Source organism: Dreissena polymorpha, chromosome 1 (genome assembly GCF_020536995.1).
Source record: "Dreissena polymorpha isolate Duluth1 chromosome 1, UMN_Dpol_1.0, whole genome shotgun sequence".
In the NCBI taxonomy this organism is placed as follows: Eukaryota; Metazoa; Mollusca; class Bivalvia; order Myida; family Dreissenidae; genus Dreissena; species Dreissena polymorpha.
Genome location: NC_068355.1, coordinates 109332187 through 109348956, shown reverse-complemented (window position 1 = coordinate 109348956; position 16770 = coordinate 109332187). Strand labels below are relative to the sequence as shown.

General features: G+C 37.0%; 1 protein-coding gene across 2 annotated transcripts; it reads left to right on the top strand.

Annotated features, from left to right (window-relative positions):
- LOC127844023 (mevalonate kinase-like) lies at nt 1-16770 on the top strand. Of its 2 annotated transcripts, none has more exons than XM_052373982.1 (9): nt 1-149; nt 5653-5800; nt 10227-10395; nt 10819-10943; nt 11159-11287; nt 11535-11580; nt 12231-12321; nt 14844-14966; nt 16068-16770. In XM_052373982.1, the coding sequence occupies exons 1-9, from the start codon at nt 81-83 to the stop codon at nt 16329-16331; spliced, it is 1164 nt and encodes a 387-aa protein (XP_052229942.1). In that variant the 5' UTR covers nt 1-80; the 3' UTR covers nt 16332-16770. The 2 variants fall into 2 exon arrangements, with proteins under 2 accessions (XP_052229942.1, XP_052229937.1); XM_052373977.1 differs by having other exon boundaries at nt 10819-10973.

Genomic DNA, 16770 nt, shown 5'->3' with positions numbered 1-16770 from the left:
AGACAAACTAAAATCATGCTTCTTCCGTAACAGATATTCCCTTCACAAAATTCTATGAAACGAGGTCTGCAAATCATAAAATGGCTTTAAAAATTTCAGTTCCCGGGAAGATTATATTGTTCGGTGAGCATGCGGTCGTTTATGGGAAGGTAAATAATCTGTGTCATTCGTGAACGGACTGTTAGTGTTACGCACCGATGTGAGGTTTCATTGCACTACCCAAATTAAACTATTGAAATATGACGCCTTTCACTAGGCCTGGCTTATTTATGATGCTTATAGGGAATTCTTGCACTATTATGCAAAAGCGTAATAATGCAGACTTCAATTTCCCCAAACTCCTTTGGGATACAGAGCACACACCATCCCCTAAACCAGGATGCATCACCTCCTCTGTATATGACAAATTTCTAGAGGTCATTGAAGACTTTAGCCTCACCCAGATGGTGAGCTAAAGTACTCGGCAAGGAAACATCCTGGATCTGTTCCTTACTACAGACCACACACTTGTTTAGAGAGTTGAGATAGTACCAGGAATCTCAGATCATGATATTGTCTCGGCAACTGTCAAAGCGAGGCATACAATCCTTAAACAGATCCCCAGAACCTGCCGTCTCTATAAAAAGGCAAATTGGCCTGCATTTAGGGAATACATGTAACATACAGGATGCTACCCAAAATACCCTTCTGCAAGCGGACACACTCACAGTCGAGGAACTATGGAGTCGCTTCAAATCCATGATAGAGGATGGAATCTCCAGGTTTATTCCGACCAAGAAAATTGGGTCCAAAAAGTCTCACCCATGGGTCATAAAAGTTATCAAAAAGCTAACTCACAAGAGAGACATGCTCTATGCCAAATATACAAAATACAAAAAAAAAAAAAGTACAGTCCAATCTGGAAAAAAGTTAAAAATCTTAAAACAATAATTAGAAATAAAATAAAACAAGCCCACAACTCCTACTTGGAAGATATCCTATACATTGCAGCGAACAACATTGAGGAAGGCAAATTTTCTCCAAAGAAGCTGTACACTCTCCTAAAAAACTCAAAACAAGACTCACAAACTATCTCTCCCCTAAAAGACCAACTCACTGGAACCCCTAAATCAGATAACAAAGAAAAGGCAAATATTTTGAATAGACAGTTTCAGTCTGTATTTTCAGGTACCACCCCCCCCTATCTCTGAAGCAGGCCTGCTTGCAGAAGCTACGTAGATGGATAGCCCAGCGGGTCCTCGGTTATCCCCGGATGGAGGACATCTCAGTCAGTAAAGTGGGCATCCTCAAACTCCTAGGCAACCTAAAGGTAGACAAGCGGCAGGCCCAGACCAGATTAGACAAGTGGTACTCAAGGAGCTGCGACATGAGCTATCTGACTTCATCCAAATTCTTTTTCAGAAATCCCTGTCAACTGGTGAGATCCCACGTGAATGGGCCAGGGCAAATGTATGCTCTGTCTATAAGAAAGGAGACACCTATGACCCGGCAAACTATCGCCCTATCTCTTTGACCTGTACCCTCTGTAAAACCCTAGAACATGTAATTGCTTCTCACCTTTCCAAGCACTTCAACACCCGTAACATTCTGTATGAACTCCAGCATGGCTTTCGAGACCGACGCTCCTGTGAGACACAACTGATTGAGTTAACGGACCAGCTTGTCAACAACCTATCAGCAGGCCGCCAAACTGATCTCATCCTTCTTGACTTCAGTAGGGCCTTTGACATGGTGAACCATCTGAAACTCTATCTCCTCCAAGAATATGGCGTCTTCTGTCACCAAATCCAATGTCCACCTCTTTGCAGATGATACGGCTATTTACATTACCGTCAACTCTCTCTCAGATTGCGCATCCCTGCAGCAAGACCATGACAAGCTACAGGAATGGGAACAAGAGTGGAACATGGAATTTAACCCCTCCAAATGCCAGGTCCTACACATCACAAGGAAACACAACGGCATTAAACACAGTTACTTTCTCCATGGCCAGGCTCTTGAATCTGTCTCTGATGCTAAATTTCTTGGACTCGATCTCTCTTCTGACCTCAGCTATAAAACACAAAAATGCAAACAAATCACTAGGCTTCATTAAAAGGAACATTACAACACAAAATAAAAAGTTACAAGAACCCGCATACAAGTCTCTGGTACGACCACAAGTTGAGTACGCTTCCACTGTCTGGAGCCCATGGACCAAAACTGCCATCAATCAAGTGGAAAGCGTGCAGAACCGGGCTGCACGCTGGGTGCAGCGAGATTATTCTCCCTTTTCTAGTGTCTCGGCCATGGTACAAGATCTAGGCTGGAGATCGCTTGCAGATTGCAGAAATGACAGCAGACTCATCATGTTCTACAAAATCTATCACAACCTTTTTTGCCATACCTCTCCCATAATATATACAAGCACCAATCCGCTTCACTAGACACATGCACCCACTATATCTACAAAAGGTACAGACAGGATCACTCTACCACTATTACTCATTTTTCCCACACAGCATCACACTATGGGACAAGCTCAAAGCTGATATCGCTACCCTACTGGATCTAGCGAAGTTTAAGAGGGCAGTGGTAAATGTGTGGTACTAGTCTCTTAAATGATGTTTATTAACCCTCACTTTTAACTGTCACTTTCACCCAACTCTTTTAACCACTTGATTTATCTCCATTCTTCTGGAGATTTCAAGCTTTTTAGTCTCACTACCCAACAATATTCCTTGTTGGGTCCCTTTTGCTTTTCACTTTCACTAATGTTTCTGACGCGCACCTTTTTCCTGCCTATAATACTCGAAAGAGCGGTTGGCAGTATACAGAGATAGATAGATAGATACAACGTTTATTTAAAGGTTAAAAAAAGTAAGACATCCTTCCAAATGGTTGTGCATCTGTAATAAATGTACTTGTTGGTTAATTTCTTAATGACTCTCGATTGGTCATTGTCGGCTCGGGTTCTACTTACATGTACCCCGGGAACTCTTAAGTATACTTACATGTACCCAGGGTACTCTTAAGTATACTTACATGTACCCCGGGTATGGTAAATATACTTAAACATACCAGGTCGATATTAGACTGTACCGGAGTTGTATTCCCGCCTAAAATCTGATGTTTTAAAATGCGCTACCGATTTTTGTTGAACAGTACTGTTTATCTAAAACAAACTTCTCTTTAAAAAGACTGCATCAACATATACAGCTTTTTGAGTATGAGTTACGATAATATAGAGGCCATTTAACAGAAAATTGACATAAATGTGAACATAATTCATTAAAAAAAAATAGACAACGACCAATTTAGCGTTAAAATTCCCAGGTACGTTTTAGAATATTTACTGTACCCTGGGTACATGTAAGTATACTTTAGAGTACCCGGAGTACATGTAAGTAGTACCCTAGCTGATAATTACCAATTGAGCATCAGAGCCTTAATTACTGTTGTAAATTTATTTTGCATGGGGATTAAAGAAAATAGAAACGTTTTTAATCAGTGTGCTAAATAGAAAACACCGTCCATGATTTTAAATAATTATTTTTAAATGATTAAATTAAAAAACTGTCAACAGGCACCATTTTATAAATCATCATTCATTCAGTATTAATTCAAAGTTAATAGACCCTTTTCACAATCAGCCAAAACTGATAAGAGGGCGAAGTCACGTGACTAGCACAATACCAGAACAAGGCTGAACGAGTATCCATTTCTAATAGTTCAGCATCTGATTTCAACCATTCACTCTTTTGAACATTCTGCGACGTAATGATATTGTCAACACAATATGAGATTGTCAGAATTAGCAGTAATATATGCTTCCCATTTTAATTGTTTATGCATTAAATGAATGTTCTAGATTGAAGTTCTTGTTTCATTCAATTGTTTGCAAACATTTTAAGGCTCTGTGTTTGAGTATTTTTATCAAAGATCGATCACCTGTCTTGTTTATTGATAGATCTGTGGTTTTATTAGCATAAAGCGTATTGTCATAGCCAGCTCGTCGTGTCCTGTCGTGTTCGTCGTCGTCCGCGTGGTGCAAAAACCTTAACATTTTGTCAAGGTTTTGAACATTGGCTCTAAAATCAAATATTTAAGTGCTTCAACCTACAACTTTGAAACTTCGTATGTAGCTGCACCTTGATGAGTTCTACATGCCACACCCATTTTTGGGTCACTCGGTCAAAGGTCAAGGTCACTGTGACCTCTAAAAAAAAATGAAAAAAATTCTGACAAGCTTTCATCTATTCAAAACTGCACCCGCAGCTGAGCGTGGCACCCGTTATGCGGTGCTCTTGTTGCCCCTGTGCTCAGCACAAACCCATTTTCTCATTGGGATTGGATACTGTGCCAACAAATATTAAATGACAACAAGTTTTTATAAGCCACTGGCAGCAGATGTCTCGTCATTAAACACAATATATGATACCTACATGCAGACATGTCTTCTTCTGGTATTAGTATTGCGTAGTCATTTTTAGCACTAACTTTACTTCAAATACTGAAATTGAAAGTAAGTTTTCAGAAACTAAATACTCTATAGACATAAGCCAGTTTAATCATTATAACTACAGAGACATCAAAGTTCAGGATTAATTTTGATTTTGATATAAATCAGAGGATTTTTTTCTGAAATTTTAAGATTATTGTCACAAAATGTCATCTTAAACACAAATTATTTTACTTTGACATATTGTTTACAAAGTTATATACAATAGTAAACAAACTACATGAATTATTAACCCTTTTTTGCTCTGGCCCCAAAACGATAGGCCTATTTGCAGGATTTTAGATTTTGGCCAATTGACACCCCTTTAACTATAAAGTTAATGATGGACACAGTTGGCGTATGTTCCTACATTATTTTGACAATCTGGACAATGGTTCCTACATTATTTTGACAGCCCAGACATTGGTTCTTACATGACCACAATCTTTACTCTGATGATGATTGGCAACTTGTATGTTTATAAAGATAAAATAAAATTTATAAATATACACTAATGATACTAAATATTATGTCATGGAAATATTATTTAGGTGTAAGAATGTTTAATTTTAAAATATTTTTACTTATAAATTTATTGACTTAACACATGCCTGTATGCATATATATTGTATGACGTTATTGTTACCAGTGTAAATGCTCATGAAAATCCAGAATGTAAATAACTACAAACAACTGGAATAAAATCATCGATATTCTCCGCCAAATTATGTTAAATGTACAGCCTCGTTCTGAAATTAGACATGTTTCATGATATCTAAAAATAGCAACAGCAGTAGTATTGTGAAACTGGTCTATTGTTAGTTTAAAAGCAATTATTACTTTTGCTTCAAATGTTATGGAACCAAACACTGAAATTTTTTTAATTAAAGAAAGCAATATTGGTCCATTGTCCATGAACATACTTGACAATTACTGTTTTTCTCCTCTTTAGGTCCATGACATTTCAGAGGCATTATTTTGTAAAACAGATAAAATTCAGTGTCAATAAACTGTTGAATCTGATTTAAAGTGTTGAACTCTTTCTAAATGAAAACAACCAAAGCCATGGATCATCTTCCCTATTGTTTGTAGAAAAAGCCAATACTGATTTATTTTATTATATCATCATTGTGACTTTATCTAATAATTTTTGTCTGATTTTGCAATTTAAGGCAGCCATAGCAGCAAGTGTCAACCTTCGGAGTGATGTTGTTCTATCACCATGTAAATCTGAAGAAGTTAGAATTGCCTTTGCAGCTCTTGATCTTGTTGCATGTTGGCCTCTGAAAAAGCTTCAAGATATCTCCAAAATGAAATATGGTTTGTTTTTAAGTTACTTTAAGACTGGTATTACATTGTTATGTAATGGTGTTATGGTTGCTTTTCAGATAGTGATCGCCATTGATTTTAAATAGAGGGTGGTGTACAGTTAGGGAAAGTTTACATGATGAGATTAAGAAAAATAAATTAAGGCGAGCTGTAGCTTATAAACTATTTTGCCAATTCAACACCTGCCATGTGTTCAAATTATCCTGCTACTTTTCCTATTTTATTAATTTATTCCAACATTTAAAGTGAGGAAAAATGTCTAAAACCTTAACAAACACTTTGACCCTTGACGTGCCTTTTACAAACACTATGACCCTTGACAGGCCTTTTACAAGCACTATGACCCTTGATTGGCCTTATACAAGCACTGTGACCCTTGACGGGCCTTTTACAAGCACTGTGACCTTTGACGGGCCTTTTGCAAGCACTTTGACCCTTGACATGCCTTTTACAAGCACTATGACCCTTGACAGGCCTTTTACAAGCACTTTGATCCTTGACAGGCCCTTAACAAGCACTATGACCCTTGACGGGCCTTTTACAAGCACTATGACCCTTGACAAACCTTTTACAAGCACTATGACCCTTGATGGGCCATTTACAAGCACTCAAGCAATATGACTCTTGATGGGCCTTTTACAAGCACTTTGACCCTTGACCGGCCTTTTACAAGCAATTTGACTCTTGACGGGCCTTTTACAAGCACTGTTACCCTTGACGGGCCTTTAACTTGTAGAAATAGGGCTGAAGGCCAATCAACTGCCTGTGCTAAACGCTCCTTATTAATCTGAACCATATGTTGTCAATTTTTACAAAATACAAAATGATTGATAATCAAATGTGAATCAGGAACATACTCATTATAATGTTGATTTACCACAAATTTGTTTTAATCAAATATTACAAATGCTAGCATGTCGGCAAGTGATATTATACACAAGATTATTAAAACGTTGACAAAAATGTTATATTTTTAAGGTGTCTTAATTTTCTGTCATTGACTTACATTAATTTTTTGTCCCCTACCGGTGAAAGCGGAGGGGACTTATGGTTTGCGCTCTGTCTGTCTGTCTGTATGTCAGTCTGTCAGTCAGTCTGTCTGTCACACTTTTCTGGATCCTGCGATACCTTTAAAAGTTCTTCATATTTTTAGCTCACCTGAGCACAACGTGCTCATGGTGAGCTTTTGTGATCGCTTTTTGTCCGTCGTGCTTTGTCCGTTGTCTGTTGTGCGGCGTCAACATTTGCCTTGTTAACTCTCTAGAGGCCACATTTATTGTCCAATCTTCATGAAATTTGGTCAGCAGATTGGTTTTAATGATATCTTGGATGAGTTTGAAAATGGTCACGTTTGCTTGAAAAACATGGCTGCCAAGGGGCGGGGTATTTTTCCTACTATGGCCATATATGGCTATAGTAAAATCTTGTTAACACTCTCGAGGCCACATTTATTGTCTGTTCTTCATAAAACTTGGTCAGAAGATTCATCCGAATAATATCTTGGACGAGTTCGAAAATGATGCCGGTTGGTTGAAAAACATGGCCGCCAGGGGGCGGGCCATTTTTCCTTATATGGCTTTAGTAAAACCTTGTTAACACTCTAGAGGCCACATTATTTTGCGATCTTCATGAAACTTGCTCAGAAGATTTGTGCCACTGATATCTTGGATGAGTTCAAAAATGGTAACCATTGCTTGAAAAACATGGCTGCCAAGGGGCGGGGCATTTTTCCTTATATGGCTATATATATGGCTATAGTAAAATCTTGTTAACACTCTAGAGGCCACATTTATTGTCCTATCTTCATGAAACTTGGTCAGAAGATTCATCCCAATAATATCTTGGACGAGTTCGAAAATGATGCCGGTTTGTTGAAAAACATGGCCGCCAGGGGGCGGGGCATTTTTCCTTATATGGCTATAGTAAAACCTTGTTAACACTCTAGAGGCCATATTTATTGTCCTATCTTCATGAAACTTGGTCAGAAGATTCATCCTAATAATATCTTGGACAAGTTCGAAAATGATGTCGGTTGGTTGAAAAACATTGCCGCCAGGGGGCAGGGCATTTTTCCTTATATGGCTATAGTAAAACCTTGTTAACACTCTAGAGGCCACATTTATTTTCCGATCTTCATGAAACTTGCTCAGAAGATTTGTCCCACTAATATCTTGGATGAGTTCAAAAATGGTAACCTTTGCTTAAAAAACCTGGCTGCCAAGGGGCGGGGCATTTTTTCTTATATGGCTATATATGGCTATTGTAAAATCTTGTTAACACTCTAAAGGTCACATTTATTGTCCTATCTTCATGAAACTTGGTCAGAAGATTTATCCCAATAATATCTTGGATGAGTTTGAAAATGATGCCGGTTGATTGAAAAACATGGCCGCCAGGGGGCTGGGCATTTTTCCTTATTTGGCTATAGTAAAACCTTGTTAACACTCTAGAGGCCACATTTATTTTCCGATCTTTATGAAACTTGCTCAGAAGATTTGTCCCACTGATATCTTGGATGAGTTCAAAAATGGTAACCTTTGAAAAACATGGCTGCCAAGGGGTGGGGCATTTTTCCTCATATATTGGCTATATATGGCTACAGTAAAATCTTGTTAACACTCTAGAGGCGACATTTATTGTCCTATCTTCATAAAACTTGGTCAGAAGATTCATCCCAATAATATCTTGGACAAGTTCGAAAATGATGCTGGTTGGTTGAAAAACATGGCAGCCAGGGGGACGGGGCATTTTTCCTTATATGGCTATAGTAAAACCTTAACACTCTAGAGGCCACATTTATTGTCCAATCTTGATGAAATATGGTCAGAAGATTTGTCTTAATGATATCTTGAATGAGTTCGAAAACGGTTACGTTTGCTTGAAAAACATGGCCGCCAAGGGGCGGGGCATTTTTCCTTATATTGTTATTAAGGCTTTAGTAAAATCTTGTTAGCACTCTAGAGGCCACATTTATTGTCCGATCTTCATGAAACTTGGTCAGAAGATTCATACCAATAATATCCTGGATGAGTTAAAAAATGATGCCGGTTAGTTGAAAAACATGGCCACCATGGGGGCGGGGCTATTTCCCTTATATGGCTATAGTAAAACCTTGTTAACACTAGAGGTCACATTTATTTTCTGATCATCATGAAACTTGGTCAGAAGATTTTTCTCAATGATATCTTTGATGAGTTTTAAAATGGTTTTGGTTGCTTTAAAAACATGGCCACCAGGGTGCGGGGCATTTTTCCTTATATGGCTTTATATGGCTATAGTAAAACCTTGTTAACACTCTAGAGGCCACATTTATTGTCCAATCTTCATGAAATATGGTCAGAAGATTGGTGTAAGTGATATCTTGGATGAGTTTGAAAATAATTATGTTTGCTTGAAAAAAAGGCTTCCAAGGGGCGGGGCATTTTTCCTTATATGGCTATTATAGTAAAATCTTGTTAACACTCTAGAGGCCACATTTACTGTCCGATCTTCATGAAACTTGGTCAGAAGATTCATCCTGATAATATCTTGGATGAGTTAAAAAATGATGCCGGTTGGTTGAAAAACATGGCTGCCAGGGGGCGGGGCATTTTTCCTTATGTGGCTATAGTAAAACCTTGTTAACACTCTAGAGGCCACATTTATTTTCCGATCTTCGTGAAACTTGGTCAGAAGATTTGTCCCAATAATATCTTGTTATCTCAGGTGAGCGACTTTGGGCCTTTCAGGCCCTCTTGTGTTTAAATGATTTCAATTAAATGCATTCAAAAAGCATTTATGTTGGAATTATTTATGAAGAAACAAACAGAAAATTATAACATGGTGATTGTTAAGTACTAATGATGTTTGCCAATTAATTAGTCCAGTGATTTTTTTTTGCTTTATATTATACAGCCTGTGCCTTGTTTATTTGGAAAAAAAGCAGGATAGATCATGAAATGGGGAAATATTTAACATTATTAATATGATTATAAATAACAGTATGTCAGTATTTTATGCATGTTTAACTGCTTTATAAAATGTATATTATAAAATGCTAGGTCATTAGATTGCTATATAATAAACAAACCCATTATTAAGTTTATTGGAAAAGTTTGGCTTTTTGGGGGCAATTTAAGGTCAGATTTTTGGGGAAAAATGTCACTGTTTGCCACTGAGAAACCGCTTTTTTTTGCTTTTTGTAATTGGAAAAAAGCCTGTATGAGGCTGTAATTTTTGGCCAAAAAAATCACTGTTGTCAGATCATTTTAAACATTATTTGAATATTTCTAAACATTATCACCAGTGTTTGGTTCTAACCAGGAAAGGAAAATGAAAGTTTCCCAATAAAAGCCTGGCTTTGGATGAAATAGGTCTAAAAATGGTAGAGACCAATTTTACATATGTTTAATATGTGTATTTTACTGAATGTTGTCAGTGGATATCAACAACCCTATGCCTCTAAGTGACACACAACTCGAAGACTTAGTCCAGATAGCTGCCATGGGGAAGGACAGATCCAATGTGAAACTGCAAGCTGTACTCATATTTCTCTACTTCTACGTGTCTGTTGCATCTTCACATAAAGACTGTACTGCACAACAAAAGTATGATCAATGCATTCAAATTATAACCCTTTCATTTAAAGTGACCTGACCACAGGTAAATATGGACTTTATATACAAACTACCTCTCCTCAATTCACATTGCAGTATTATGCAGGTGAGGGATAAAATGCCATATTGGCCCTTTTTATACCGAGGCAGAGTTTAAATATCTATGAATAATCACAATATTGCTGCACTAGATTATCTACACTACAAAAACATCCTATAATTGATTGAATTATAGAATTGTATCATTGAATTATAGTGTTTGGGTGCATATTGTGTTGAAAATGCAGCAATTTATTGTATTTTGTTGTACCAGTCGCTTCATTTTCAACCTTTAATACACGGACAATCAATTATCTTATGTCAAATTCATTTAGATGAAGATGTTAGTAATTTTAGTAGAGTGTGTCCTTTTAGCCTTCTTTCAGGTCTTCTCGTATCCGTGACCACCCAGTTGCCCATAGCTGCGGGTCTTGGGTCGTCAGCCAGTTTCAACGTGGCACTAGCAGCAGCTCTTCTACTGCAGCATGGATATGTCGGAGGTGTGGACATGAAAAAAGTTGTAAACACATGCATGTGCATCTTCCAATTTGATACCTTTTCTTGTATTTATTCTGATTTGAATTTTTATATGAACACAAATGTGATTTGTGTGCAGATATCTTTAATATTTTTATTCCATTAAGGGTATAATGAACATCATCATAAATTGATTTAAATTCACAAATTTCAACTTTGAAAATGAATTGTGTTTTAGGTACATTTATAGATGATGAATGGATATGGAATGAAGGTGACCTTGACCTTATAAATAAGTGGGCCTTCGAAGGGGAGAGAATAGTGCATGGGACACCATCAGGGATAGACAACTCTGTAGCATGTTTTGGTATATTGAATTTTTGGTTGTTGTTTAGTGACTGCTTAATAACATTTTCAGGTTTTTTTTATTGCAGACTTTGTTGGTTAAGGTTGCAGTATTATATTTCGATATGCAAAGGTTTATTGTTAAAATGTTAAATACTGGGTCTTTATTGCTTTAACAATACAATTAAACAATTGTTTTCATATAATTATAAGTATTCCAATGACTTATTTATTTTCATTTAGTTATTATTTATCATGTCTTTTTTCAGGAGGTGCTATAAAATTTCAGAACAAAACAATCACTCATCTTGGACAGTAAGATATACCTAGATTTATATCTGTTCCTCTCTTTATTGCAGCACTGTGTTTTAACATAATTATATTGTTCTTAAAATGCAACCGATATACCAATAATCAAATATAAAATCAAGTGTTTGCCTTCTAATGCGCTCTGTCTGTCAGTCTGTCCGTCACACTTTTCTGGATCCTGCGATAACTTAAAAAGTTCTTCATATTTTTTCATGAAACTTGAAACATGGATAGATGGCAATATGGAGATTATGCACGTCATTTCATGTTGTTCCTATGTCAAAAATTCTGTTTGCTATGTCAACATATAAAAATAAAAAAATAAAAATACTGACAATGGTGGAGTTTCACCGGTAGGGGACCATATTGCTTGACAATCTCTTGTTTTTTGGTCCAAAAAAGAGAAAAAAGTAGACTTTTTGTCTGCCAGTCCTAGACGCTTTCAGAAATGCATTGGTCTGATTGTAAGAACACATTTCATGTTTGTTTCCATGTAGGAAATGTATAACAGGTTGGAGCATTTTAATATGCTTGGATGGCTTACTAGTATTATACATCGTTTTACAAGACTTCACTTGCTTTTTATTGTCCACCACAATTTTGAAGAACTTCTTAAAACTGCTTAATTTCATAATGAAACTTGTTTTTTATTTCAGAATCCCGAACCTGCAGATTTTAGTTACCAGTACAGGCATTCCTAAGAACACAAAGACATTGGTAGCAAAAGTAAAAGAAAGAAAAGACATGGTATGCTTAAGAAAGTAAACATCAGAGAAAGACATGAAGTGCTACCCTCTCATGATTTTGTCTCCAGTTCATACCTTTTTCATGCATGAAGGATTTTTTTAAATAAATCTTTATCTGAAAACGTATCACACATAAAAACCCTATCCCTCAATTTAATTGTTACAGTGGAATCTGTGTGTATAACTTAAATTCCTTTAATACAATTATCTTGCTACTATTTGCTATTGTCTGGCCAGTTATTATTCATAATGAGCTTTGGGTATATATTGGCTTAAATAATATTATTCAAGATGATGTGTTTCGTCAATCAATTATATATGGCTCATGATAACAGAAAGGTCATAATTAATTAAGAGGTTGTGTGTGTTATCAGGCTTTCTACCTTGTTTTTACCTCCGTAATTTTTTTTGACACACAACACTCATTTTTAGTTTTCGGAGAAAACCCGATGTATTGTCATAGCCAGCTCGTCGTGTCGCCCGACGTCTGCGTCTTGCTAAAACCTAAACATTTTGTTAAGGTTTGGAACGTTGGCTCTTAAAACAAATTGCTTCCACCTACACCTTTGAAACTTCATATGTAGATGCATCTTGATGAGTTCTACATGCCACACCCATTTTTGGGTCACTAGGTCAAAGTTCAAGGTCACTGTGACCTTTAAAAAAAAATAATCTGAAAAGCTTTCATTTATTCAAAACTGCATCCGTAGCCGAGCGTGGCACCCGTTATGTGGTGCTCTTGTTGAGTTCACTGACATTCAGTGTGCTTACCCTTGTTTTAAGGACACTTTTTATCTGTACAATGTATTATACCTGTTTGTGTGTATGCATAAACTTAAATTGCCACTTGGAAAGATGCTAGAATAAGTAGGCTTATCCTCACTTGCTGTCGATTGTTTAGATGTGTAAAATGAAAGGCTCATAGACCTTATTTCCAAATAATATTCAATCCTTTTACATTTTTAGCTCACCTGAGCACAACGTGCTCATGGTGAGCTTTTGTGATCGCCTTTTGTCCGTCGTCAACATTGTGCCTTGTGAACACTTTAGAGGCCACATTTATTGTCTGATCTTCATGAAATTTGGTCAGAACATTTGCGCCATTGATACCTCAACTGAGTTCGAAACTGGGTCATGCTGGGTCAAAAACTAGGTCACTAGGTCAAAAAAAAGAAAAACCTTGTGAATACTGTAGAAGTCACATTTGATGCCCAATCTTCATGTTACTTTGTCAAAATCTTTTCTCTAAATGATATGTTGGTTGAGTTAAAAAATGGTTCCTGTCCCTTGAAAAACATGGCTGCTAGGAGGCGGGGCAGTATTCCTTATATGGCTATAGAGAAACCTTGTGAACACTCTAGAAGTCACAATTTTTGCCCATTCATTATGAAACTTGGTCAAAACATTGGTTTTATTAATATCTCAAACAAGTTCGAAAATGGTCCAGATCGGTGAAAAAACATGGCTGCCAGGGGGCGGGGCAGTTTTCCTTATATGGCTATAGTAAAACTTTGTAAGCACTCTAGAGGCCACATTTATTGTCCAATCTTCATGACATTTTGTCAGAAGATTGGTCTGTATGATATCTTGGATGAGTTCGAAAATGGTTACGTTTGCTAGAAAAACATGGCTGCCAAGGGGCGGGGCATTTTTCCTTATATGGCTATTTATGGTGATAGTAAAACCTTGTGAACACTCTAGAGGCCACATTTATTGTCCGCTCTAAATGAAATTTGGTCAGAAGATTGGTCTCAATGATATTTTGGATGAGTTCGAAAATGGTTACGTTTGCTTGAAAAACATGGCTGCCAAGGGGCGGGGCATTTTTCCTTATATGGCTATATGGCTATAGTAAAATCTTGTTAACACTTTAGAGTCCACATTTATTGTCCGCTCTTCATGAAACTTGGTTAGAAGATTCATCCCAATAATATCTTGGACAAGTTAAAAAATGATGCCCGTTGGTTGAAAAACATGGCCGCCAGGGGGTGGGGCATATTTCCTTATATGGCTATAGTAAAACCTTGTTAACACTCTGGAGGCCACATTTATTTTCCGATCTTCATGAAACTTGGTCAGAAGATTTATCCTTATGATATCTTGAATGAGTTCGAAAATGGTTTCGATTGCTTGAAAAACATGGCCACCAGGGGAAGGGCATTTTTCCTAATATGGCTTTATATCATGCTTTTGTAAAACCTTGTTAACACTCTAGTGGCCACATTTATTGTCCGATAATCATGAAACTTGGTCAGATGATTTGTCCCAATGATATCTTGGATGTATATGAAAATGGTTCTGGTCTGTTGAAAAAGGTGGCTGCCAGGGTGTTCATTAGTCATGAAAGTTGGTAAGAACATTTTGTTCTAATGACATCTTGGGCTGCACAGAACAGGTCAGTTCCTCTGAATCTCAGGTGAGCACCATTGGGCCTTTCAGGCCCTCTTGTTCCTGATTAATGCCCATTTTTCACTACTCATGTATAGCAAACATTGGCTGTATAAGTTTTGCCTTTGTCCGCAGATGCCCGATGTGTTTGGACCTATCATGGAAGCAGTTGAAGGGGTTACAGCCCAGTGCCTGCTGAGTTTTGAAGAACTGAAAAATAACAGCCCAACACAAAAAGATTCCTTTAAAATATTAGAGGTACTCTTTTTTGTTTACAATATCTTTAGTAATATCTTACCATGTTTTAATAACATACCTCAAATACACAACGTGCAAAAATTGTGTTGTGCACACTAAACTTTTGTCCAAAGCTCAAAGGTTACATTCACAATAAAGGTCAAAAATCAAATACACATGTATTTCCATGAAACAGTTGGTCCAGACTGTAACATCATTTATAAGATTAGTTTTAAATTAATACATTACCTGCGCAATTAACATTGATCATGACATGTAGATGTGTTTTATTTTTCATTAAACCTGTTTCCATAGATCAAAAGATGCGGCCGCACTTTGAGGTCTATGGTCAAACACAGAAAAAGTAAAGCTAGTCTTGACTTCAACTGCATCTTTTATCAGGATTGTTATATAAATTACTACAACATTAAGTAATCACGATGTGGAGAAAGCATGTCTGCATAACACTTGTGCCGCTGCTCAAAGGTCACTCATAGGTAGAAGGCACACATGGGATGCCCGCAAGATGTAATGTAGGTTTAAGTTTGCAGTGCTTTATAGCACTGTAACTTCTACACATATTCAACTTCATCATGTTTTGGGGATCATCATTCAAGGTCCAATGCCAATAACTGCAATTAAGAAGAATTTGGTCTCTTATTTCACTTCAAAAATTTAATGTAATGGGTTTGCATGCAACACATTTTTATACTCTAGCTGACATGTAGACCTAGACCTGTTGCATTTGGGGTCTACATAGGTCGCTGTTGCTAAAGATATATAAAGAGTTTGTGTTCAATCACTTCAGTTCTGATGGAGATGTTGTGCTGAAATTTTGTATGTAGGTATGTCAAATGTCAATCTAGCAAGGGATTGTATTTGGAGCCAGTGGAGTAAAGGTCACTGCTATATAAATAAAAAATTAATTTGCATTTAAAAACTTAAGTTTGGATGACTGTATTTTTCTGTAATTGTGTGTGTGAAGGTAGCTTACATGCAGACCTATGTTAGGACAGCATTTTTTGGCCAGTGGGGTCAAAGTCACTGTCTCTTAAAATAGAAATTCAACAGTCCAGCGTGCTGATTGGAACATCTCTTATTTTTCTGCATATTTTCTTTCAGACACTCATTGATATCAATCAGAATCTTCTGCAAGCCATGGGTGTGAGCCACCACAGACTGAATAGAATCTGTGAAATCACGCTAAAACACGGACTGCACTCGAAATTGACCGGGGCAGGGGGAGGTGGTTGTACATATACGCTCATCACTCCAGCCACGAGTGCAGATGACCTGGAGAAAGTGCAGGTTGAACTTTGCAGTGAAGGTTTTGAGTGCTTTCTAGCTAATATTTGCTCAAATGGAGTGACTTGTCATAGAACGTAGCAACGACTTGTACAAACACAAGTGAAAAAGTAGCACAGACATGTTATTATGTGAAGCGATGAAATTTAAAAAAAAGTAGCACTGACATGTCATATTAAATTGCGTGACTCATAAAATGTAGCAGTGACTTATCATAAGCAGTGAATGGCTTGTCATAAAATTTATCACTGATGTGTCTCAATTTGTAGCTGTGATAAGGCATCAAATGTAGTACTGACCTGTCATATTAAGTGCAAGACTTGTCATCTAATGTAGCAGTGACATGTTATAAAATGCATAATGACATGTCATAACGTGACTGATATGTAGTCAAATGTAGCAGTGACTTAAATTTTCAATTTAATATGCCATACATTGTATTATTAAAGCATTGAATGACTTGTCACAGATTGAAGCAGTCACTTATCAGTTATTAAACTATGTACTGACTACTTAAAAA